Genomic DNA, 26,435 nt, shown 5'->3' with positions numbered 1-26,435 from the left:
TTAAAAGCCTGATATGGACAGTGATGGTGTAGAGATGACAGGTTAAAAGCCTGATATAGACAGTGATGGTGTAGAGATGACAGGTTAAAAGCCTGATATGGACAGTGATGGTGTAGAGATGACAGGTTAAAAGCCTGATATAGACAGTGATGGTGTAGAGATGGCAGGTTAACAGCCTGATATAGACAGTGATGGTGTAGAGATGACAGGTTAAAAGCCTGATATAGACAGTGATGGTGTAGAGATGACAGGAGCAGGGGAATAGAGATACTAAGGGGCAGGCATTTATTTCAGGTACAGAGGAGAGTCAAGGAGGGGAGGACGGCAGGAAGGGACAGAAGAGAGGAGTCTATTTTTACAAGATGAAGGGTGGAACACAGCTGGTTGAATAAGTCCTTAATGTGAAAAGAAAGCATCCAACAGGTAAGTGTGATTATTGCCAGGAAACTGAGACCGTGGATCATGTATTGATACTGTGTGGGCAGTATTGTAGAGAGAGGCTGAGATCTAGTATGAGGGGAAGGGGATACAATGAATGAGTTTAAAGAGTATATTGAGTAGAACGTCATTTGGATAGAGTCTCAATGTGTTATCGTTTTAATAAAGATCAACGGGGCTGGCAGGTAGGATGTCGTTCCTCCGTGTCTCTGGCCCACACTCCAGTACAGTAGGTGGCGGTCATGCACCATAACGTTGGATGCCAACCGCCGATAAAACCCCACCGAAGTAGAAGTTTTTACCACGTTGGTCAAGTGGCAGAAGACTCCTTGCGAAGTCATCAACACGCTACGCTTCTTTTACAGCACGTTGTGCATTTTCTGCAGGAGGCTTTAGGGTCACAGGCGTCATGGCAGAAGAGGCCAAGAAACTAGCAGGCTACGCTGCGGTGGATAACCATGTCCAGGTCATAACATTTGGTATTGCATTGACGATACGTTAATATAGCCAGTTAACTACAGGGGTTTGCTTTAGGGTGATAGGGGGCATACTCTGTTTACAACCTGACTGTCATGTCATGTGCAAGTTACTGATGCCGAACAACAGCTATATGAGCTGGCTAGTTAGCTACTAGTAGCTAGCAAACATTTGAATGGTGTACTTTTTAGCTAGACATATGACTACCTAATAGTAATGGCTGCACAAAGGAAGTTATTTGTTTCTACGCCAGCCAGGTAACATGGTCAACTTTGGCACCACGTGGTTAGCTGTGCAACATGAGGTAATACTGTCTCACCTTCTAGAGTTGCAAATTGTTACCAGATAATGTGAATAAACTAAATATTTGTTTTATAACCGTTACTGGGGGTTACAGGAGCATAGATCATTTTCGACCAAACTTAACTTGGTATCGACTCGACCAAACATCTATCTTATAACATGTCTGTGTGCAGGTGGCGCTTTTGAATTTGAGAAAATACTCCGTTATTAAAACAAAATAAATTCCTCCGAGAGTTAAATCCAGCAATGTGTAAATCGCCATGTTCTCTCATTGATCGACACACGTGGATTTATTCTATGGTATATTGGCGACCCCACAATGTAATGTGCATCCTGCCACCTACTATGCGGGATGGAAACAAGATTCCCCCCAAACTGAACTTACAATAAATCAAACAAACTTGCCTGTTAAAACAGATCTGATCCCTATACAGGCTCAAGAGGAACCTGGGAGGGGGGTATTCCGGTGCCAGTACCCCTTACATGTCATCCAATGTCAAATCTTTTGATTCCCAAAAACTTTTCTGCTGCAGCCACCTTGTCTAATTTGGACTTCTTTGAGACTTGTGCTGTACAGGTTTATAACTGGGGCAAATGAACGCATCAAAGTCCACCTTTTCAACACACAGCGTGTCTTTTGTCTGTCAGCAAACATTTACCACAGAGATGGAATCCACCACCATCTCTTCACGGGAACCACTTGTTATTTTTCAATCCCCGCCACCCTGACAGGGCACTCCAGGAACTCAGGATCATGATCCCCGCCACCCTGACAGGGCACTCCAGGAACTCAGGATCATGATCCCCGCCACCCTGACAGGGCACTCCAGGAACTCAGGATCATGATCCCGCCACCCTGACAGGGCACTCCAGGAACTCAGGATCATGATCCCCGCCACCCTGACAGGGCACTCCAGGAACTCAGGATCATGATCCCCGCCACCCTGACAGGGCACTCCAGGAACTCAGGATCATGATCCCCGCCACCCTGACAGGGCACTCCAGGAACTCAGGATCATGATCCCCGCCACCCTGACAGGGCACTCCAGGAACTCAGGATCATGATCCCCGCCACCCTGACAGGGCACTCCACACTCGAAACATGGCCAAATCCCTGACATTTTTTTTTACACTGCAGTGGTTTGTGGATGAAAGCTTGTACGGGGTATCTTACACAAACAAACAAGTTTCACATGCAGGTAACTGCAAAAAACAGGCCCGACAGGCTTCCCTTTCTGCTTTCACCCAGAGAGTCAGACGCCGGGCACCAACCACACCAGGAATTCTCTTCAGGTCTTCAACCTGAACATCTGTCGTCACCCCTGAGATGACTCCTTTGACTGGTGTTCTACTTCCCGAAGTTCAAAACACACAACTCCTGTTGTCCGGATTCTTTTGAGGCCTACTGCAATCTTCCTCTGTTCTTCAGAAATGCAATGAATCTAAAATAAGACCACTTCTGGTCACTGACAGACTCGTACTTCACCATTTGACACCTCAAATGGGTTTCCCACATGCGTCCTTGCTCAACAAAAGCTTCCCAACCAGAAGTGATTCATTATCATTCCCACATGCGTCCTTTAGACCATTCCCTTTTTGTTCCAGTTTTTGAAACTACTGTTGTCCACTCAGTACACTCAGTACACTCAGAACACTCAGTACACTCAGAACACTCAGTACACTCAGAACACTCAGTACACTCAGAACACTCAGTACACTCAGTACAAAACACAACCACTCAACACCCCCTGCAGCTGTTCTGCAGTAAATCCTCCAAATCCCAAGTACTTCTCTCTGCTGCCACAACCTCTACTTTCTCTGACTTCCGATCCATTTCTGCTGCCACAACCTCTACTTTCTCTGACTTCCGATCCATTTCTGCTGTACAACATTTACATTTACATTTAAGTCATTTAGCAGACGCTCTTATCCAGAGCGACTGACAACACATACAGTGCCTTGGGACAACACATACAGTGCCTTGGGACAACACATACAGTGCCTTCAGACAACACATACAGTGCCTTGGGACAACACATACAGTGCCTTTAGACAACACATACAGTGCCTTGGGACAACGCATACAGTGCCTTGGGACAACACATACAGTGCCTTGGGACAACACATACAGTGCCTTCAGACAACACATACAGTGCCTTCAGACAACACATACAGTGCCTTGGGACAACGCATACAGTGCCTTGGGACAACGCATACAGTGCCTTGGGACAACACATACAGTGCCTTTAGACAACACATACAGTGCCTTTAGACAACGCATACAGTGCCTTGGGACAACGCATACAGTGCCTTGGGACAACGCATACAGTGCCTTGGGACAACACATACAGTTCCTTGGGACAACACATACAGTGCCTTTAGACAACACATACAGTGTTATATACATACAGGACAATACACCGAAGCCTTCGGGGAAAGTATTCAGACAATGACAAAGCGAAAACAGGATTATACGTTTTTGCAAATTTATTTACATAAGTATTCAGACCCTTTGCTACGAGAAATTGAGCTTGGGTTCATCATACTATTTCCATTGATCATCCTTGATGTTTCTACAACTTGACGGGAGTCCACCTGTGGTAAATTGATTGGACATGATTTGGGAAGGCACACAGCTGTCTATATAAGGTCTCACAGTTGACTGTGCATGTCAGAGCAAAAACCAAGCCATGAGGTCGAAGGAATAGAGCTCAAACAGGATTTTGTCGAGCCACAGATCTGGGGAAGGGTACCAAAAAAAGTCTGCAGCATTGAAGGTCTTCAAGAACACAGTGGTCTCCATCATTCTTAAATGGAAGAAGTTTGGAACCACAAGGACTTCCTAGAGCTGGCTGCTCGGCCAAATGGAGCAATCAGGGGAGAAGTGCCTTGGTCAGGGAGGTGATCAAGAACCTGATGGTCACTCTGACAGAGCTCCAGAGTTCCTCTGTGGAGATGAGAACCTTCCAGAAGGACAACCATCTCGACAGCACGCCACCAATCAGGCCTTTATGGTAGAGTGACCAGGCGGCAACCTCTCCTCAGTAAAAGGCACATGACAGCTCGCTTAGTTTGCCAAAAGGTACCTAAAGACTCTCTGAACATGAAACAAGATTCTCTGGTCTGATGAAACCAAGATTTAACTCTTTGGCCTGAATGTCAAGCGTCACATCTGAAGGAAACCTGACGCGGTGAAATGTGGTGGCAGCAGCATGTGTCTGTTATGGGTCTGTTCTAAGCGGCAGGGACCGGGAGACTTGTCTGGATCGACGCAAAACGAATGGAGCAAAGTACAGAGCTCCTTGAAACCCCGCTCCAGAGCGCTCAGGACCTCCGACTGGGGTGAAGGTTCACCTTCCAACAGAACAACGACCCCAAGCACACAGCCAAGACAACGCAGGAGTGGCTTCGGGACAAGTCTCTGAATATCAGAGTTCTAGACATTATCTACCAGCATATGCCCAGGTAATTTGTTATATTATATAAAATGTGCTGACTGTTACTTGTCTTTCCTTCCATCACAGAACAACCAGGTAGTTGGAGTGGGCAGTGGATCCACCATTTTGTATGCTGTAGACAGACTAGGTGAGGAGACTAGTATCCCAATGGTTGATTATAGAACAAGCCAAGCTAGTACTTTATTCATCCACAAAGGGCTTTTGTGAATAATGTAGGCTGGTCGATGAGCCTTTTTCAAATGTTGTGTTCTCTCTCATTAAGATGACTTGGAAATGTGATCTAACGTACGTACGTGTGTGTGTGTGTGTGTTCCAGCGGAGAGGGTTCGTCAGGAGAAACTCAACATCGTGTGTGTCCCCACCTCCTTCCAGGTGAAGTTGTCACTCTGTGGTGTAACAAAAACATAGACAACGTTCCAGCTGAAGTTCCTTTGTGCCTTATCCTCTCCCTCCTCAACTCCAGGCTCGTCAGTTGATTCTGCAGCATGGTCTAACCCTATCGGATCTGGACAGACACCCAGAGGTACAGTCTTACTTCAGCTAGAAACAACTTTTCATGTGTTCCAATGCTGTTTTCAATGTTTCAGTTTCCTCTAGTCATTATCAGCAGTAATGTATCAGGGGTCATGTAGTTCTTATCGGTAGTAATGTATCAGGGGTCATGTAGTTCTTATCGGTAGTAATGTATCAGGGGTCATGTAGTTCTTATCGGCAGTAATGTATCAGGGGTCATGTAGTTCTTATCGGTAGTAATGTATCAGGGGTCATGTAGTTCTTATCGGCAGTAATGTATCAGGGGTCATGTAGTTCTTATCGGTAGTAATGTATCAGGGGTCATGTAGTTCTTATCGGCAGTAATGTATCAGGGGTCATGTAGTTCTTATCGGCAGTAATGTATCAGGGGTCATGTAGTTCTTATCGGTAGTAATGTATCAGGGGTCATGTAGTTCTTATCGGTAGTAATGTATCAGGGGTCATGTAGTTCTTATCGGTAGTAATGTATCAGGGGTCATGTAGTTCTTATCGGTAGTAATGTATCAGGGGTCATGTAGTTCTTATCGGCAGTAATGTATCAGGGGTCATGTAGTTCTTATCGGCAGTAATGTATCAGGGGTCATGTAGTTCTTATCGGCAGTAATGTATCAGGGGTCATGTAGTTCTTATCGGTAGTAATGTATCAGGGGTCATGTAGTTCTTATCGGTAGTAATGTATCAGGGGTCATGTAGTTCTTATCGGTAGTAATGTATCAGGGGTCATGTAGTTCTTATCGGTAGTAATGTATCAGGGGTCATGTAGTTCTTATCGGCAGTAATGTATCAGGGGTTATGTAGTTCTTATCGGCAGTAATGTATCAGGGGTCATGTAGTTCTTATCGGTAGTAATGTATCAGGGGTCATGTAGTTCTTATCGGTAGTAATGTATCAGGGGTCATGTAGTTCTTATCGGTAGTAATGTATCAGGGGTCATGTAGTTCTTATCGGTAGTAATGTATCAGGGGTCATGTAGTAATGTATCAGGGGTCATGTAGTTCTTATCGGTAGTAATGTATCAGGGGTCATGTAGTAATGTATCAGGGGTCATGTAGTAATGTATCAGGGGTCATGTAGTAATGTATCAGGGGTCATGTAGTAATGTATCAGGGGTCATGTAGTAATGTATCAGGGGTCATGTAGTAATGTATCAGGGGTCATGTAGTAATGTATCAGGGGTCATGTAGTAATGTATCAGGGGTCATGTAGTAATGTATCAGGGGTCATGCAGTAATGTATCAGGGGTCATGCAGTAATGTATCAGGGGTCATGCAGTAATGTATCAGGGGTCATGCAGTAATGTATCAGGGGTCATGCAGTAATGTATCAGGGGTCATGCAGTAATGTATCAGGGGTCATGCAGTAATGTATCAGGGGTCATGTAGTAATGTATCAGGGGTCATGTAGTAATGTATCAGGGGTCATGTAGTAATGTATCAGGGGTCATGTAGTAATGTATCAGGGGTCATGTTAATGCAGAATTCTGCCCTTTTCACACAAAAAAAAAGATTAAATGCATAAGATCTTGCTGCTTTTTATAAACCCACTTCCATCGGCAGGCAGCGCTCTGACTGATACCTTCTATCGGCAGGCAGCGCTCTGACTGATACCTTCTATCGGCAGGCAGCGCTCTGACTGATACCTTCTATCAGCAGGCAGGCAGCGCTCTGACTGATACCTTCCATCGGCAGGCAGCGCTCTGACTGATACCTTCTATCAGCAGGCAGGCAGCGCTCTGACTGATACCTTCTATCGGCAGGCAGGCAGCGCTCTGACTGATACCTTCTATCGGCAGGCAGGCAGCGCTCTGACTGATACCTTCTATCGGCAGGCAGGCAGCGCTCTGACTGATACCTTCTATCGGCAGGCAGGCAGCGCTCTGACTGATACCTTCTATCGGCAGGCAGGCAGCGCTCTGACTGATACCTTCTATCGGCAGGCAGGCAGCGCTCTGACTGATACCTTCTATCAGCAGGCAGGCAGCACTCTGACTGATACCTTCTATCAGCAGGCAGGCAGCACTCTGACTGATACCTTCTATCAGCAGGCAGGCAGCGCTCTGACTGATACCTTCTATCAGCAGGCAGGCAGCGCTCTGACTGATACCTTCTATCAGCAGGCAGGCAGCACTCTGACTGATACCTTCTATCAGCAGGCAGGCAGCGCTCTGACTGATACCTTCTATCAGCAGGCAGGCAGCGCTCTGACTGATACCTTCTATCAGCAGGCAGGCAGCGCTCTGACTGATACCTTCTATCAGCAGGCAGGCAGCGCTCTGACTGATACCTTCTATCAGCAGGCAGCGCTCTGACTGATACCTTCTATCAGCAGGCAGCGCTCTGACTGATACCTTCTATCAGCAGGCAGGCAGCGCTCTGACTGATACCTTCTATCAGCAGGCAGGCAGCGCTCTGACTGATACCTTCCATCGGCAGGCAGGCAGCGCTCTGACTGATACCTTCTATCAGCAGGCAGGCAGCGCTCTGACTGATACCTTCCATCGGCAGGCAGCGCTCTGACTGATACCTTCCATCGGCAGGCAGGCAGCGCTCTGACTGATACCTTCTATCAGCAGGCAGGCAGCGCTCTGACTGATACCTTCCATCGGCAGGCAGCGCTCTGACTGATACCTTCCATCGGCAGGCAGCGCTCTGACTGATACCTTCCATCGGCAGGCAGCGCTCTGACTGATACCTTCCATCGGCAGGCAGCGCTCTGACTGATACCTTCCATCGGCAGGCAGCGCTCTGACTGATACCTTCTATCGGCAGGCAGGCAGCGCTCTGACTGATACCTTCCATCGGCAGGCAGCGCTCTGACTGATACCTTCCATCGGCAGGCAGCGCTCTGACTGATACCTTCTATCGGCAGGCAGGCAGCGCTCTGACTGATACCTTCTATCGGCAGGCAGGCAGCGCTCTGACTGATACCTTCTATCGGCAGGCAGGCAGCGCTCTGACTGATACCTTCTATCGGCAGGCAGGCAGCGCTCTGACTGATACCTTCTATCGGCAGGCAGGCAGCGCTCTGACTGATACCTTCTATCGGCAGGCAGGCAGCGCTCTGACTGATACCTTCTATCGGCAGGCAGGCAGCGCTCTGACTGATACCTTCTATCGGCAGGCAGGCAGCGCTCTGACTGATACCTTCCATCGGCAGGCAGGCAGCGCTCTGACTGATACCTTCCATCGGCAGGCAGGCAGCGCTCTGACTGATACCTTCCATCGGCAGGCAGGCAGCGCTCTGACTGATACCTTCCATCGGCAGGCAGGCAGCGCTCTGACTGATACCTTCCATCGGCAGGCAGGCAGCGCTCTGACTGATACCTTCCATCGGCAGGCAGGCAGCGCTCTGACTGATACCTTCCATCGGCAGGCAGGCAGCGCTCTGACTGATACCTTCCATCGGCAGGCAGGCAGCGCTCTGACTGATACCTTCCATCGGCAGGCAGGCAGCGCTCTGACTGATACCTTCCATCGGCAGGCAGGCAGCGCTCTGACTGATACCTTCCATCGGCAGGCAGGCAGCGCTCTGACTGATACCTTCCATCGGCAGGCAGGCAGCGCTCTGACTGATACCTTCCATCGGCAGGCAGGCAGCGCTCTGACTGATACCTTCCATCGGCAGGCAGGCAGCGCTCTGACTGATACCTTCCATCGGCAGGCAGGCAGCGCTCTGACTGATACCTTCCATCAGGCAGGCAGCGCTCTGACTGATACCTTCCATCGGCAGGCAGGCAGCGCCTGACTGATACCTTCCATCGGCAGGCAGGCAGCGCTCTGACTGATACCTTCCATCGGCAGGCAGGCAGCGCTCTGACTGATACCTTCCATCGGCAGGCAGGCAGCGCTCTGACTGATACCTTCCATCGGCAGGCAGGCAGCGCTCTGACTGATACCTTCCATCGGCAGGCAGGCAGCGCTCTGACTGATACCTTCCATCGGCAGGCAGGCAGCGCTCTGACTGATACCTTCCATCGGCAGGCAGGCAGCGCTCTGACTGATACCTTCTATCGGCAGGCAGGCAGCGCTCTGACTGATACCTTCTATCGGCAGGCAGGCAGCGCTCTGACTGATACCTTCTATCGGCAGGCAGGCAGCGCTCTGACTGATACCTTCTATCGGCAGGCAGGCAGCGCTCTGACTGATACCTTCTATCGGCAGGCAGGCAGCGCTCTGACTGATACCTTCTATCGGCAGGCAGGCAGCGCTCTGACTGATACCTTCTATCGGCAGGCAGGCAGCGCTCTGACTGATACCTTCTATCGGCAGGCAGGCAGCGCTCTGACTGATACCTTCTATCGGCAGGCAGGCAGCGCTCTGACTGATACCTTCTATCGGCAGGCAGGCAGCGCTCTGACTGATACCTTCTATCGGCAGGCAGGCAGCGCTCTGACTGATACCTTCTATCGGCAGGCAGGCAGCGCTCTGACTGATACCTTCTATCGGCAGGCAGGCAGCGCTCTGACTGATACCTTCTATCGGCAGGCAGGCAGCGCTCTGACTGATACCTTCTATCGGCAGGCAGGCAGCGCTCTGACTGATACCTTCTATCGGCAGGCAGGCAGCGCTCTGACTGATACCTTCTATCGGCAGGCAGGCAGCGCTCTGACTGATACCTTCTATCGGCAGGCAGGCAGCGCTCTGACTGATACCTTCTATCGGCAGGCAGGCAGCGCTCTGACTGATACCTTCTATCGGCAGGCAGGCAGCGCTCTGACTGATACCTTCCATCGGCAGGCAGCGCTCTGACTGATACCTTCCGCAGGCAGGCAGCGCTCTGACTGATACCTTCCGCAGGCAGGCAGCGCTCTGACTGATACCTTCTATCGGCAGGCAGGCAGCGCTCTGACTGATACCTTCTATCGGCAGGCAGGCAGCGCTCTGACTGATACCTTCTATCGGCAGGCAGGCAGCGCTCTGACTGATACCTTCTATCGGCAGGCAGGCAGCGCTCTGACTGATACCTTCTATCGGCAGGCAGGCAGCGCTCTGACTGATACCTTCTATCGGCAGGCAGGCAGCGCTCTGACTGATACCTTCTATCGGCAGGCAGGCAGCGCTCTGACTGATACCTTCTATCGGCAGGCAGGCAGCGCTCTGACTGATACCTTCCATCGGCAGGCAGCGCTCTGACTGATACCTTCCATCGGCAGGCAGCGCTCTGACTGATACCTTCTATCGGCAGGCAGCGCTCTGACTGATACCTTCCATCGGCAGGCAGCGCTCTGACTGATACCTTCCGCAGGCAGGCAGCGCTCTGACTGATACCTTCCGCAGGCAGGCAGCGCTCTGACTGATACCTTCTATCGGCAGGCAGCGCTCTGACTGATACCTTCTATCGGCAGGCAGGCAGCGCTCTGACTGATACCTTCTATCGGCAGGCAGGCAGCGCTCTGACTGATACCTTCTATCGGCAGGCAGGCAGCGCTCTGACTGATACCTTCTATCGGCAGGCAGGCAGCGCTCTGACTGATACCTTCTATCGGCAGGCAGGCAGCGCTCTGACTGATACCTTCTATCGGCAGGCAGGCAGCGCTCTGACTGATACCTTCTATCGGCAGGCAGGCAGCGCTCTGACTGATACCTTCTATCGGCAGGCAGGCAGCGCTCTGACTGATACCTTCTATCGGCAGGCAGGCAGCGCTCTGACTGATACCTTCTATCGGCAGGCAGGCAGCGCTCTGACTGATACCTTCTATCGGCAGGCAGGCAGCGCTCTGACTGATACCTTCTATCGGCAGGCAGGCAGCGCTCTGACTGATATGAAGCTACTTTTCGCTCTACTTTTCTCGGTGTAGCCAGACTATTTTTCTCCTGTTAAATGCAAGTTTAACTTAAAGCAAAACATTAGGAAATGTAGCTGCCTACATTCTTCCTATGGTAGGCCTAAACATTAGAAATGTGTTAGCTAGTTTTTGCAAAAAAAAATCCTTGCTTTTGTAAGCTCACTTACATGCGGCTACCAGCCAAAAGGCTTTGCACTTCTGTTGTCATCTGATGACCTGAAGCTGTTTTCTGCCTAATGTGTTGCACTAATGTATTTTCTGAAGGAAAAGTATAGTTGCACGGTCCTGATCACTCTATTTGAAGCAAAAAACACTCAATATAAAAAGCAGGTGAAATGGTTTAAAACATATTTCTTTTGAAGGTCTGAGTTTTGAAAATGCATATTTCTGAACTGTAACGTGGCCCCTGTGTATGCTGTTTGACCTCTAACCCCTCCCAGCTGGATGTGGCCATCGACGGGGCGGACGAGGTGGATGCAGCTCTCACACTCATCAAGGGAGGAGGGTAAGAAGCTTCTGTCTTATTCACCAGACTAGTCAGTCAGGTTCTAGGCTAGCCCGTTACTATCCATGCTGTCAGGTTCTAGGCTAGCCCTTACTATCCATGCTGTCAGGTTCTAGGCTAGCCTGTTACTATCCATGCTGTCAGGTTCTAGGCTAGCCCGTTACTATCCATGCTGTCAGGTTCTAGGCTAGCCTGTTACTATCCATGCTGTCAGGTTCTAGGCTAGCCCGTTACTATCCATGCTGTCAGGTTCTAGGCTAGCCTGTTACTATCCATGCTGTCAGGTTCTAGGCTAGCCTGTTACTATCCGTGCTGTCAGGCTCCATGCTATCCATGCTACAAGCATACCCATAACATGATGCAGCCATCACTATGGTTGAAAATATAGTGGTACTCAGTATTGTATTGTATTTGCCCCAAAAACCACTTTTTTGTGTTCAGGACAAAAAGTGAATTGCTTTGCCACATTTTTTCCAGTGTTACGTTAGTGTCTTGATGCATGTTTTGAATTATTTTTATTCTGTACTGGCTTCCTTTTCTGTCATTTAGGTTAGTATTGTGGAGTAACTACAATGCTGTTGATCCATCCTCAGTTTTCTCCCATTAAACTCTAAATGTTTTAAAGTCACCATTGTCCTCATGGTGAAACCCCTCGGTGGTTTCCTTCCTCTCCGGTAACTGAGTTAGGAAGGACCTTATGTATCTTAGTAGTGACTGGATGGTGTATTGATACACCCAGAGTGTAATCATAGATTCACCCTGCTCAAAGGGATATTGTCTGATTTATTTGATCCATCAACCAATAGGTGCCCTTTATTTGATCCATCAACCAATAGGTGCCCTTTATTTGATCCATCAACCAATAGGTGCCCTTTATTTGATCCATCAACCAATAGGTGCCCTTTATTTGATCCATCAACCAATAGGTGCCCTTTATTTGATCCATCAACCAATAGGTGCCCTTTATTTGATCCATCAACCAATAGGTGCCCTTTATTTGATCCATCAACCAATAGGTGCCCTTTATTTGATCCATCAACCAATAGGTGCCCTTTATTTGATCCATCAACCAATAGGTGCCCTTTGCGAGGCATTGAAAATCGTCTTTGTGGTTGAATCTGTGTTTGAGATTCACTGATCGACTGAGGGAACTTAAATGTATGTGTGGGGTACAGATATGGAGTCATTATTGCACAGTGAGTCTATGCAACCTGTGACTTGTTAAGCACGTTTTTAATCCTGAACTTATTTAGACTTAACGTAACAAAGAGGTTGAGTACTTATTGAGTCAAGACATTTTAGCTTTTAAATTTTTAATAATTTTAATACAACATTATTCCACTTGTCATTTATGGGGTATTGTATGTATGCTAGTGACCCTAAACATCTCAACTGAATCCGTTTTAAATTCCGGTGTGACGGCTCTGCTATCCATGCTGCCAGGCTCCCTGACTAGTTCTCTCTCTCCGGCTCATAGAGGCTGTCTGACTCAGGAGAAGATCGTAGCCGGCTGTGCCAAACACTTCATCGTCATCGCTGACTTCAGGTGGGTCTGTGTGTTCAAATTAAGTTGTATTTGTCACATGCATCGTAAACGACATGTAGACTAACAGTGAAATGCTTTACTAATGGGTCCTTTTCCAACAATGCAGAGATAAAGATACAATAGAAACAGTGACACCAGGAATAAATAGTGAATAACAAAAAATAAGTGTAAAAATATCATGGTTATATACAGGAAGTACCAAGTAATACAGGAAGTACCAAGTAATATATATATACCTGGTACAGGAAGTACCATGTAATAACGTGGTTATATACAGGAAGTACCAGGTAATAACGTGGTTATATACAGGAAGTACCAGGTAATAACGTGGTTATATACAGGAAGTACCAGGTAATAACGTGGTTATATACAGGAAGTACCAGGTAATAACATGGCTATATATACAGGAAGTACCAGGTAATAACGTGGCTATATACAGGAAGTACCAGGTAATAACGTGGCTATATACAGGAAGTACCAGGTAATATCGTGGTTATATACAGGAAGTACCAGGTAATAACGTGGCTATATACAGGAAGTACCAGGTAATAACGTGGCTTATATACAGGCAGCACCATGTAATAACGTGGCTATATACAGGAAGTACCATGTAATAATGTGGTTATATATACAGGAAGTACCAGGTAATAACGTGGTTATATATACAGGAAGTATCAGGTAATAACGTGGTTATATATACAGGAAGTACCAGGTAATAACGTGGTTATATATACAGGAAGTACCAGGTAATAACGTGGTTATATACAGGAAGTACCAGGTAATAACGTGGTTATATATACAGGAAGTACCAGGTAATAACGTGGTTATATACAGGAAGTACCAGGTAATAACGTGGCTATATATACAGGAAGTACCAGGTAATAACGTGGTTATATATACAGGAAGTACCAGGTAATAACGTGGCTATATATACAGAAAGTACCAGGTAATAACGTGGTTATATACAGGAAGTACCAGGTAATAACGTGGCTATATATACAGGAAGTACCAGGTAATAACGTGGCTATATACAGGAAGTACCAGGTAATAACGTGGCTATATATACAGGAAGTACCAGGTAATAACGTGGCTATATACAGGAAGTACCAGGTAATAACGTGGCTATATACAGGAAGTACCAGGTAATAACGTGGCTATATACAGGAAGTACCAGGTAATAACGTGGTTATATACAGGAAGTACCAGGTAATAACGTGGTTATATACAGGAAGTACCAGGTAATAACGTGGTTATATACAGGAAGTACCAGGTAATAACGTGGCTATATACAGGAAGTACCAGGTAATAACGTGGCTACATATACAGGAAGTACCAGGTAATAACGTGGCTACATATACAGGAAGTACCAGGTAATAACGTGGCTACATATACAGGAAGTACCAGGTAATAACGTGGCTACATATACAGGAAGTACCAGGTAATAACGTGGCTACATATACAGGAAGTACCAGGTAATAACGTGGCTACATATACAGGGGGTAAGCTAACGTTATAAGCAGCTAGCTAGCATCGTGAAGCTCGACCAGACCAGGGTGTGTTGTGAAGCTAGCCACAATAAGGATTAGGCACAATAGTGGAATTTGCAGTGTGCCTTCAAAATAAAAGTACCTCATTGAAAGTGATGCGGAATTGGTGGAATCATGCCATATTTAGACTAGATAATGTTAAACAAGGTTGGAATGTGAAGCAATGAAATGAGGTATGTCTACTCTGTGACCCACAGAACACAACTGGGGAGAGTTTATGCAAATATTAGCCTTGTAGCTCTTATCGCGGGACTGTGACTGTGTGAAATCATATCCCCAGTCAGCCTATTGTGTGTTTTGCCATTCATATTGCACTGTACAGCTTTACCTAAGGATTGGGGATCAATGAAATGGGTTGTCAGTCTACTCAATACCCAATATATTTTTACCCAACTTCCTCAGGGTTGTTAGACTCCAAAACATCCACAAAGTATTGGTTTTCCTCTGGAATAGTGTTCAATACACATGGGCTGACAAACGTGGCTCGATTCAGTTGTTTCAGAGTCCCACACTAAGAGCTACGATGCTAATGTTCTCTGGGTGTCACTGAGTAGACTGATGCCTGTGGATCAATGACTTGGTAAGATCAATGACTTGGTATGAATGTCCCCAATGCAGTTCTGAAGTGCAATACATCCAGTGTGATTTCAACAGATTTTTTTGTCTTTTGTTGATTATTTTTTTTTCTATAACATTCCAACCTTGTTTAGCGTAATCTATTCAATGTCATAAGAATTCTACTATTTGTTTTAATTTGCATCACTGTCAATGACCTATTTTACATGATGACACCTAGCTATATAGCTAGCTAGCTAACTACAGCTACTGAAACAGGTGTTTCTGGGGAAGAACATAGTGTGCATCCATCAGCTAGCTGCTTCTTAATGACCAGCACTGTAGGTGACGCGAGACAACTTTACCAGCATCATAGCATAGCATCATAGCATAGCAGCATAGCATCATAGCATAGCATCATAATAGCATAGCATCATAGCATTTCATCGTAGCATAGCATCATAGCATTTCATCGTTGTGATGCATGAAATACGAGTGATGGTGTAACCAATGTGTAGTAACTACGTAAAAAATGTATGAATGAGTTAAATTATGTGACGCCTTATTCAGGTCCTGATTGGTCAACAAGCTGATTGGACACACGTCCAAAGACCCTAAAGGCGTTCCGTAGTCTCCTGTAATTGTGGATTGTCTTTAACATTGTTGATTTATTGACTTGTTTACTTTGGCTAAGTATCATATACAGGTTTTAAATACAAAGAAACATGCACTTGCCTAAAAGGTTGAAGTTCACAAGCCCCTGACCTCCCCCTACAGGAAGGACTCCTCGGTCCTGGGCCAGCAGTGGAAGAAGGGAGTTCCTATTGAGGTGATCCCTATGGCCTACGTCCCCGTCTCCAGGACGATAGCCAAACGCTTCGGAGGGGAGGCAGTACTCCGCATGGCCATCAGTAAAGCTGTGAGTCACCATATATACAACTCTTCCTGTTGTGAGTCTCCATATATACAACTCTTCCTGTTGTGAGTCACCATATATACAACTCTTCCTGTTGTGAGTCACCATATATACAACTCTTCCTGTTGTAAAGCTGAGTCACCATATATACAACTCTTCCTGTTGTAAAGCTGAGTCACCATATATACAACTCTTCCTGTTGTGAGTCTCCATATATACAACTCTTCCTGTTGTGAGTCACCATATATACAACTCTTCCTGTTGTGAGTCACCATATATACAACTCTTCCTGTTGTGAGTCACCATATATACAACTCTTCCTGTTGTGAGTCACCATATATACAACTCTTCCTGTTGTGAGTCACCATATATACAACTCTTCCTGTTGTGAGTCTCCATATATACAACTCTTCCTGTTGTGAGTCTCCATATATACAACTCTTCCTGTTGTGAGTCACCATATATACAACTCTTCCTGTTGTGAGTCACCATATATACAACTCTTCCTGTTGTGAGTCACCATATATACAACTCTTCCTGTTGTAAAGCTGTGAGTCACCATATATACAACTCTTCCTGTTGTGAGTCACCATATATACAACTCTTCCTGTTGTGAGTCACCATATATACAACTCTTCCTGTTGTGAGTCACCATATATACAACTCTTCCTGTTGTGAGTCACCATATATACAACGCTTCCTGTTGTAAAGCTGTGAGTCACCATATATACAACTCTTCCTGTTGTAAAGCTGTGAGTCACCATATATACAACTCTTCCTGTTGTGAGTCTCCATATATACAACTCTTCCTGTTGTGAGTCGCCATATATACAACTCTTCCTGTTGTGAGTCACCATATATACAACTCTTCCTGTTGTGAGTCACCATATATACAACTCTTCCTGTTGTGAGTCTCCATATATACAACTCTTCCTGTTGTGAGTCACCATATATACAACTCTTCCTGTTGTGAGTCACCATATATACAACTCTTCCTGTTGTGAGTCACCATATATACAACTCTTCCTGTTGTGAGTCACCATATATACAACTCTTCCTGTTGTGAGTCACCATATATACAACTCTTCCTGTTGTGAGTCACCATATATACAACTCTTCCTGTTGTGAGTCACCATATATACAACTCTTCCTGTTGTGAGTCACCATATATACAACTCTTCCTGTTGTGAGTCACCATATATACAACTCTTCCTGTTGTGAGTCACCATATATACAACTCTTCCTGTTGTGAGTCACCATATATACAACTCTTCCTGTTGTGAGTCTCCATATATACAACTCTTCCTGTTGTGAGTCTCCATATATACAACTCTTCCTGTTGTGAGTCTCCATATATACAACTCTTCCTGTTGTGAGTCACCATATATACAACTCTTCCTGTTGTAAAGCTGTGAGTCACCATATATACAACTCTTCCTGTTGTAAAGCTGTGAGTCACCATATATACAACTCTTCCTGTTGTAAAGCTGAGTCACCATATATACAACTCTTCCTGTTGTAAAGCTGTGAGTCACCATATATACAACTCTTCCTGTTGTGAGTCACCATATATACAACTCTTCCTGTTGTGAGTCACCATATATACAACTCTTCCTGTTGTAAAGCTGAGTCACCATATATACAACTCTTCCTGTTGTGAGTCTCCATATATACAACTCTTCCTGTTGTGAGTCTCCATATATACAACTCTTCCTGTTGTGAGTCACCATATATACAACTCTTCCTGTTGTGAGTCTCCATATATACAACTCTTCCTGTTGTAAAGCTGTGAGTCACCATATATACAACTCTTCCTGTTGTGAGTCTCCATATATACAACTCTTCCTGTTGTGAGTCACCATATATACAACTCTTCCTGTTGTAAAGCTGTGAGTCACCATATATACAACTCTTCCTGTTGTAAAGCTGTGAGTCACCATATATACAACTCTTCCTGTTGTAAAGCTGAGTCACCATATATACAACTCTTCCTGTTGTAAAGCTGTGAGTCACCATATATACAACTCTTCCTGTTGTAAAGCAGTGAGTCACCATATATACAACTCTTCCTGTTGTGAGTCGCCATATATACAACTCTTCCTGTTGTGAGTCACCATATATACAACTCTTCCTGTTGTGAGTCTCCATATATACAACTCTTCCTGTTGTGAGTCACCATATATACAACTCTTCCTGTTGTGAGTCACCATATATACAACTCTTCCTGTTGTGAGTCACCATATATACAACTCTTCCTGTTGTGAGTCACCATATATACAACTCTTCCTGTTGTGAGTCACCATATATACAACTCTTCCTGTTGTGAGTCTCCATATATACAACTCTTCCTGTTGTGAGTCTCCATATATACAACTCTTCCTGTTGTGAGTCTCCATATATACAACTCTTCCTGTTGTGAGTCACCATATATACAACTCTTCCTGTTGTGAGTCTCCATATATACAACTCTTCCTGTTGTAAAGCTGTGAGTCACCATATATACAACTCTTCCTGTTGTGAGTCTCCATATATACAACTCTTCCTGTTGTGAGTCACCATATATACAATACAACTCTTCCTGTTGTGAGTCACCAACTCTTCCTGTTGTAAAGCTGAGTCACCATATATACAACTCTTCCTGTTGTAAAGCTGTGAGTCACCATATATACAACTCTTCCTGTTGTAAAGCTGAGTCACCATATATACAACTCTTCCTGTTGTAAAGCTGTGAGTCACCATATATACAACTCTTCCTGTTGTAAAGCAGTGAGTCACCATATATACAACTCTTCCTGTTGTGAGTCACCATATATACAACTCTTCCTGTTGTGAGTCACCATATATACAACTCTTCCTGTTGTGAGTCTCCATATATACAACTCTTCCTGTTGTGAGTCACCATATATACAACTCTTCCTGTTGTGAGTCACCATATATACAACTCTTCCTGTTGTGAGTCACCATATATACAACTCTTCCTGTTGTGAGTCACCATATATACAACTCTTCCTGTTGTGAGTCACCATATATACAACTCTTCCTGTTGTGAGTCTCCATATATACAACTCTTCCTGTTGTGAGTCACCATATATACAACTCTTCCTGTTGTGAGTCACCATATATACAACTCTTCCTGTTGTGAGTCACCATATATACAACTCTTCCTGTTGTAAAGCTGTGAGTCACCATATATACAACTCTTCCTGTTGTAAAGCTGAGTCACCATATATACAACTCTTCCTGTTGTGAGTCTCCATATATACAACTCTTCCTGTTGTAAAGCTGAGTCACCATATATACAACTCTTCCTGTTGTGAGTCTCCATATATACAACTCTTCCTGTTGTAAAGCTGAGTCTCCATATATACAACTCTTCCTGTTGTGAGTCTCCATATATACAACTCTTCCTGTTGTGAGTCTCCATATATACAACTCTTCCTGTTGTAAAGCTGAGTCTCCATATATACAACTCTTCCTGTTGTAAAGCTGAGTCACCATATATACAACTCTTCCTGTTGTAAAGCTGAGTCTCCATATATACAACTCTTCCTGTTGTAAAGCTGAGTCACCATATATACAACTCTTCCTGTTGTGAGTCTCCATATATACAACTCTTCCTGTTGTTGTGAGTCACCATATATACAACTCTTCCTGTTGTGAGTCACCATATATACAACTCTTCCTGTTGTGTGAGTCACCATATATACAACTCTTCCTGTTGTGAGTCACCATATATACAACTCTTCCTGTTGTGAGTCACCATATATACAACTCTTCCTGTTGTGAGTCACCATATATACAACTCTTCCTGTTGTGAGTCACCATATATACAACTCTTCCTGTTGTGAGTCACCATATATACAACTCTTCCTGTTAAAGTGAGTCACCATATATACAACTCTTCCCTGTAAAGTGAGTCACCATATATACAACTCTTCCTGTTGTGAGTCTTCCTGTTGTAAATATATACAACTCTTCCTGTTGTTGTGAGTCACCATATATACAACTCTTCCTGTTGTAAAGCTGTGAGTCACCATACAATAAAGCTGAGTACAACAACTCTTCCTGTTGTAAAGCTGTGAGTCACCATATACAATGTAAAGCTGTGTCACCTTCCTTGTTGTAAAGCTGAGTCACCATATATACAACTCTTCCTGTTGTAAAGCTGAGTCACCATATATACAACTCTTCCTGTTGTAAAGCTGTGAGTCACCATATATACAACTCTTCCTGTTGTAAAGCTGTGAGTCACCATATATACAACTCTTCCTGTTGTAAAGCTGAGTCACCATATATACAACTCTTCCTGTTGTAAAGCTGAGTCACCATATATACAACTCTTCCTGTTGTAAAGCTGAGTCACCATATATACAACTCTTCCTGTTGAGTCACCATATATACAACTCTTAAAGCTGAGTCACCATATATACAACTCTTCCTGTTGTAAAGCTGAGTCACCATATATACAACTCTTCCTGTTGTGAGTCACCATATATACAACTCTTCCTGTTGTAAAGCTGAGTCACCATATATACAACTCTTCCTGTTGTAAAGCTGAGTCACCATATATACAACTCTTCCTGTTGTGAGTCACCATATATACAAAGCTGTGAGTCACCATATATACAACTCTTCCTGTTTGAGTCACCATATATACAACTCTTCCTGTGAGTCACCATATATACAACTCTTCCTGTTGTGAGTCACCATATATACAACTCTTCCTGTTGTAAAGCTGAGTCACCATATATACAACTCTTCCTGTTGTAAAGCTGAGTCACCATATATACAACTCTTCCTGTTGTAAAGCTGTGAGTCACCATATATACAACTCTTCCTGTTGTAAAGTGAGTCACCATATATACAACTCTTCCTGTTGTAAAGCTGTGAGTCACCATATATACAACTCTTCCTGTTGTGAGTCACCATATATACAACTCTTCCTGTTGTAAAGCTGAGTCACCATATATACAACTCTTCCTGTTGTAAAGCTGTGTCACCATATATACAACTCTTCCTGTTGTAAAGCTGAGTCTCCATATATACAACTCTTCCTGTTGTGAGTCTCCATATATACAACTCTTCCTGTTGTAAAGCTGAGTCACCATATATACAACTCTTCCTGTTGTAAAGCTGAGTCACCATATATACAACTCTTCCTGTTGTGAGTCACCATATATACAACTCTTCCTGTTGTAAAGCTGAGTCACCATATATACAACTCTTCCTGTTGTAAAGCTGAGTCACCATATATACAACTCTTCCTGTTGTAAAGCTGAGTCACATATATACAACTCTTCCTGTTGTAAAGCTGTGAGTCACCAACTCTTCCTGTTGTAAAGCTGTGAGTCACCATATATACAACTCTTCCTGTTGTAAAGCTGAGTCACCATATATACAACTCTTCCTGTAAAGTGAGTCACCATATATACAACTCTTCCTGTTGTCACCATATATAAAGCTGTGTAAAGTCACCATATATACAACTCTTCCTGTTGTAAAGCTGAGTCACCATATATACAACTCTTCCTGTTGTAAAGCTGAGTCTCCATATATACAACTCTTCCTGTTGTAAAGCCATATATACAACTCTTCCTGTTGTAAAGTTGTGAGTCACCATATATACAACTCTTCCTGTTGTAAAGCTGTGAGTCACCATATATACAACTCTTCCTGTTTGTGAGTCACCATATATACAACTCTTCCTGTTGTAAAGCTGAGTCACCATATATACAACTCTTCCTGTTGTAAAGCTGAGTCACCATATATACAACTCTTCCTGTTGTAAAGCTGTGAGTCACCATATATACAACTCTTCCTGTTGTAAAGCTGAGTCACCATATATACAACTCTTCCTGTTGTGAGTCACCATATATACAACTCTTCCTGTTGTGAGTCACCATATATACAACTCTTCCTGTTGTAAAGCTGTGAGTCACCATATATACAACTCTTCCTGTTGTAAAGCTGTGAGTCACCATATATACAACTCTTCCTGTTGTAAAGCTGTGAGTCACCATATATACAACTCTTCCTGTAAAGCTTCATATATACAACTCTTCCTGTTGTAAAGCTGTGAGTCACCATATATACAACTCTTCCTGTTGTAAAGCTGTGAGTCACCATATATACAACTCTTCCTGTTGTAAAGCTGTGAGTCACCATATATACAACTCTTCCTGTTGTAAAGCTGTGAGTCACCATATATACAACTCTTCCTGTTGTAAAGCTGTGAGTCACCATATATACAACTCTTCCTGTTGTAAAGCTGTGAGTCACCATATATACAACTCTTCCTGTTGTAAAGCTGAGTCACCATATATACAACTCTTCCTGTTGTAAAGCTGTGAGTCACCATATATACAACTCTTCCTGTTGTAAAGCTGTGAGTCACCATATATACAACTCTTCCTGTTGTAAAGCTGAGTCACCATATATACAAGTGTAAAGCTGTGAGTCACCATATATACAACTCTTCCTGTTGTAAAGCTGTGAGTCACCATATATACAACTCTTCCTGTTGTAAAGCTGTGAGTCACCATATATACAACTCTTCCTGTTGTGAGTCACCATATATACAACTCTTCCTGTTGTAAAGCTGTGAGTCACCATATATACAACTCTTCCTGTTGTAAAGCTGTGAGTCACCATATATACAACTCTTCCTGTTGTACAAAAGCTGTGAGTCACCATATATACAACTCTTCCTGTTGTAAAGCTGTGAGTCACCATATATACAACTCTTCCTGTTGTAAAGCTGTGAGTCACCATATATACAACTCTTTCCTGAGTCACCATATGTAAACTCTTCCTGTGAGTCTCCATATATACAACTCTTCCTGTTGTAAAGCTGTGAGTCACCATATATACAACTCTTCCTGTTGTAAAGCTGTGAGTCACCATATATACAACTCTTCCTGTTGTAAAGCTGTGAGTCTCCATATATACAACTCTTCCTGTTGTAAAGCTGTGAGTCACCATATATACAACTCTTCCTGTTGTAAAGCTGTGAGTCACCATATATACAACTCTTCCTGTTGTAAAGTGAGTCACCATATATACAACTCTTCCTGTTGTAAAGCTGAGTCACCATATATACAACTCTTCCTGTTGTAAAGCTGTGAGTCACCATATATACAACTCTTCCTGTTGTGAGTCACCATATATACAACTCTTCCTGTTGTAAAGCTGTGAGTCACTGAATGCAATTCATTATGGTGTGTTGTAGTTACTGCATGGATTGGTTACATTTCTGGAGTTGACATTTCATATTCACTATAATACACAACAAATTACCTAGGTGAACCACTGCACTAACAGAGGTTGAGATGGTTACAGTGAGAGGCAGAGGTTTTGATTGGTCTTCCTGTCCACTAGCAGCTGTTCTGATTCGTCTCTGAGGTTTTAGTGTTGTGGTAGAGCATGGTGCTTGTAACCCCGGGGTTGTGGGTTCGATTCCCACGGGAGACCAGCACGTAGAAATACATAAACTTAAGTCTCTCTCTGGATAAGAGCTTCTGCTAAATGACCGACATGTCAATGTAACTGATGTGATTGGTCCGTCTCCCCATCTCAGGGTCCTGTGGTAACAGACAACAGTAACTTCATTCTGGACTGGAAGTTTGAACACGCTCAGAACTGGAAGGAGGTCAATACCGCTATTAAGATGATACCAGGTAACACAGTCTACACAACACACACAGCTCTGTTTCTATCATCATCATAGACAGTGTGGCTGGTCAACTGACTGTTTCTTCAGTCAATATGGTTTTATCTCTTCCTGCTTCTTCTCTCTAGGTGTGGTAGAGACGGGTCTGTTTGTGGGGATGGCTGAGAGGGTGTACTTTGGGATGGAGGATGGCAGTGTTCGTGTGAGAGACCCTCCAGTCATCTGACCTGTCTGGGACCCGACACCAACCACCAACCTCCCTGTCTGGGACCCGACACCTTCTGCCAACCTCCCTGTCTGGGACCTGACACCTTCCACCAACCTCCCTGTCTGGGACCCGACACCTTCTGCCAACCTCCCTGTCTGGGACCTGACACCTTCCACCAACCTCGCTGTCTGGGACCCGACACCTTCCACCAACCTCCCTGTCTGGGACCCGACACCTTCTACAAACCTCCCTGTCTGGGACCTGACACCTTCCACCAACCTCGCTGTCTGGGACCCGACACCTTCCACCAACCTCCCTGTCTGGGACCCGACACCTTCTACAAACCTCCCTGTCTGGGACCCGACACCTTCTACCAACCTCCCTGTCTGGAACCTGACACCTTCCACCAACCTCCCTGTCTGGAACCCGACACCTTCCACCAACCTCCCTGTCTGGAACCCGACACCTTCCACCAACCTCCCTGTCTGGGACCCGACACCTTCCACCAACCTCCCTGTCTGGGACCTGACACCTTCCACCAACCTCCCTGTCTGGGACCTGACACCTTCCACCAACCTCCCTGTCTGGGACCTGACACCTTCCACCAACCTCCCTGTCTGGGACCTGACACCTTCCACCAACCTCCCTGTCTGGGACCACCATCTAAACCACAGTGCTTTCTATTCTGGGACCACCATCTAAACCACAGTACCTTCTATTCTGGGACCACCATCTAAACCACAGTACCTTCTATTCTGGGACCACCATCTAAACCACAGTGCCTTCTATATTGGGTCCCAAATGGCACCCTATCCTTTACAAAGTGCACTACTTTTGACCAGCCCTATGGGTTATGATGGGGTTAGGGTCCTATGTAGCGGATAGGGCGCCATTGGGGGAAACCATATTCTTTCACCTATGGACTCTTCCTGATCTGACAGACTGTGAATGGTGTATAACTACAGGTTGACCTCACAACATCTACCATGACATGCACAGGGCTCTACCTTTTTGTATGTTGAAAAATGTATGTACACATAAATACATTAAACGATGCACGATGAAAAACGAGGTTATACATTCTTGCCTGCACTGGTGCTTCTAAATAAATGCGAGGTAGAACAGCAATATACTTAGGTGTCTATGTTTGGCGCACCGTTTGGGTCTTTGCATGTTTAAACATATACAGGTCGTCTAGTGGTTAGTGTTGGACTAGTAACCAGCAGGTAGCCTAGTGGTTAGTGTTGGACTAGTAACCAGCAGGTAGCCTAGTGGTTAGTGTTGGACTAGTAACCAGCAGGTAGCCTAGTGGTTAGTGTTGGACTAGTAACCAGCAGGTAGCCTAGTGGTTAGAGTGTTGGACTAGTAACCAGCAGGTAGCCTAGTGGTTAGAGCGTTGGACTAGTAACCAGCAGGTAGCCTAGTGGTTAGTGTTGGACTAGTAACCAGCAGGTAGCCTAGTGGTTAGTGTTGGACTAGTAACCAGCAGGTAGCCTAGTGGTTAGTGTTGGACTAGTAACCAGCAGGTAGCCTAGTGGTTAGTGTTGGACTAGTAACCAGCAGGTAGCCTAGTGGTTAGTGTTGGACTAGTAACCAGCAGGTAGCCTAGTGGTTAGTGTTGGACTAGTAACCAGCAGGTAGCCTAGTGGTTGGACTAGTAACCAGCAGGTAGCCTAGTGGTTGGACTAGTAACCAGCAGGTAGCCTAGTGGTTGGACTAGTAACCAGCAGGTAGCCTAGTGGTTGGACTAGTAACCAGCAGGTAGCCTAGTGGTTAGAGCGTTGGACTAGTAACCGGAAGGTTGCAAGTTCAAACCCCCCAGCTGACAAGGTACAAATCTGTCGTTCTGCCCCTGAACAGGCAGTTAACCCACTGTTCCTAGGCAGTCATTGAAAATAAGAATTTGTTCTTTAACTGACTTGCCTGGTTAAATAAAGGTAAAAAATTGACGAATCGTGACATATGAAATACGAGTGATAGTGTGATAACTACGTAAGAAATGTAGGAATGTTTTTAATTCATATTTAGGTCCCTATTCCCTACATAGTGCACTAAATTAGACCAGGGATTATAGGGGTGAAGTCCGACCAGAGTTATGGAACCTAATTCCCTACATAGTGCACTAAATTAGACCAGGGATTATAGGGGTGATGTCCGACCAGAGTTATGGAACGTAATTCCCTTTTTATGCACTTTTCTCTCTGGATTCTGACCTTGAACTGAAGCATGAGAATATACACCTGCTATACACCTGTTATACATCTGTTATTCACCTGCTATTCACCTGATATACACCTGCTACACATCTGTTACACACCTGCTATTCACCTGATATACATATACACCTGCTATTCACCTGATATACACCCGCTATACACCCGTTATACACCCGCTATACACCTGTTATACACCTGCTATACACCTGCTATACACCTGTTATACACCTGATATACACCTGATATACACCTGCTACTCACCTGTTATTCACCTGCTA

The 26,435-nt window shown here is 44.8% G+C and overlaps 1 protein-coding gene across 2 annotated transcripts; it reads left to right on the top strand.

Annotated features, from left to right (window-relative positions):
* Window positions 1-724: 724 nt before the first annotated feature.
* Window positions 725-25,012, top strand: rpia (ribose 5-phosphate isomerase A (ribose 5-phosphate epimerase)). Of its 2 annotated transcripts, none has more exons than XM_065025978.1 (9): window positions 725-904; window positions 4,743-4,803; window positions 4,993-5,048; window positions 5,140-5,199; window positions 11,436-11,500; window positions 12,978-13,046; window positions 15,926-16,067; window positions 23,641-23,740; window positions 23,862-25,012. In XM_065025978.1, the coding sequence occupies exons 1-9, from the start codon at window positions 848-850 to the stop codon at window positions 23,957-23,959; spliced, it is 708 nt and encodes a 235-aa protein (XP_064882050.1). In that variant the 5' UTR covers window positions 725-847; the 3' UTR covers window positions 23,960-25,012. The 2 variants fall into 2 exon arrangements, with proteins under 2 accessions (XP_064882050.1, XP_064882051.1); XM_065025979.1 differs by lacking the exon at window positions 725-904 and adding an exon at window positions 965-1,219.
* The last annotated feature ends 1,423 nt before the right edge of the window (window positions 25,013-26,435 follow it).

The sequence above is a fragment of the Oncorhynchus nerka genome, linkage group LG12 (genome assembly GCF_034236695.1).
Source record: "Oncorhynchus nerka isolate Pitt River linkage group LG12, Oner_Uvic_2.0, whole genome shotgun sequence".
Classification (NCBI taxonomy): domain Eukaryota; kingdom Metazoa; phylum Chordata; class Actinopteri; order Salmoniformes; family Salmonidae; genus Oncorhynchus; species Oncorhynchus nerka.
This window is presented reverse-complemented; position numbering and strand designations above follow the sequence as displayed.

Bases quoted from the DNA above. Each gene is read 5' to 3' on its own strand.
- rpia (XM_065025978.1), top strand. From the start codon at position 848: ATGGCAGAAGAGGCCAAGAAACTAGCAGGCTACGCTGCGGTGGATAAC. The intron at 4,804-4,992 runs GTGAGGAGACTA...TGTGTGTTCCAG, and splicing joins GTATGCTGTAGACAGACTAG to CGGAGAGGGTTCGTCAGGAG. The intron at 5,049-5,139 runs GTGAAGTTGTCA...CCTCAACTCCAG, and splicing joins GTGTCCCCACCTCCTTCCAG to GCTCGTCAGTTGATTCTGCA.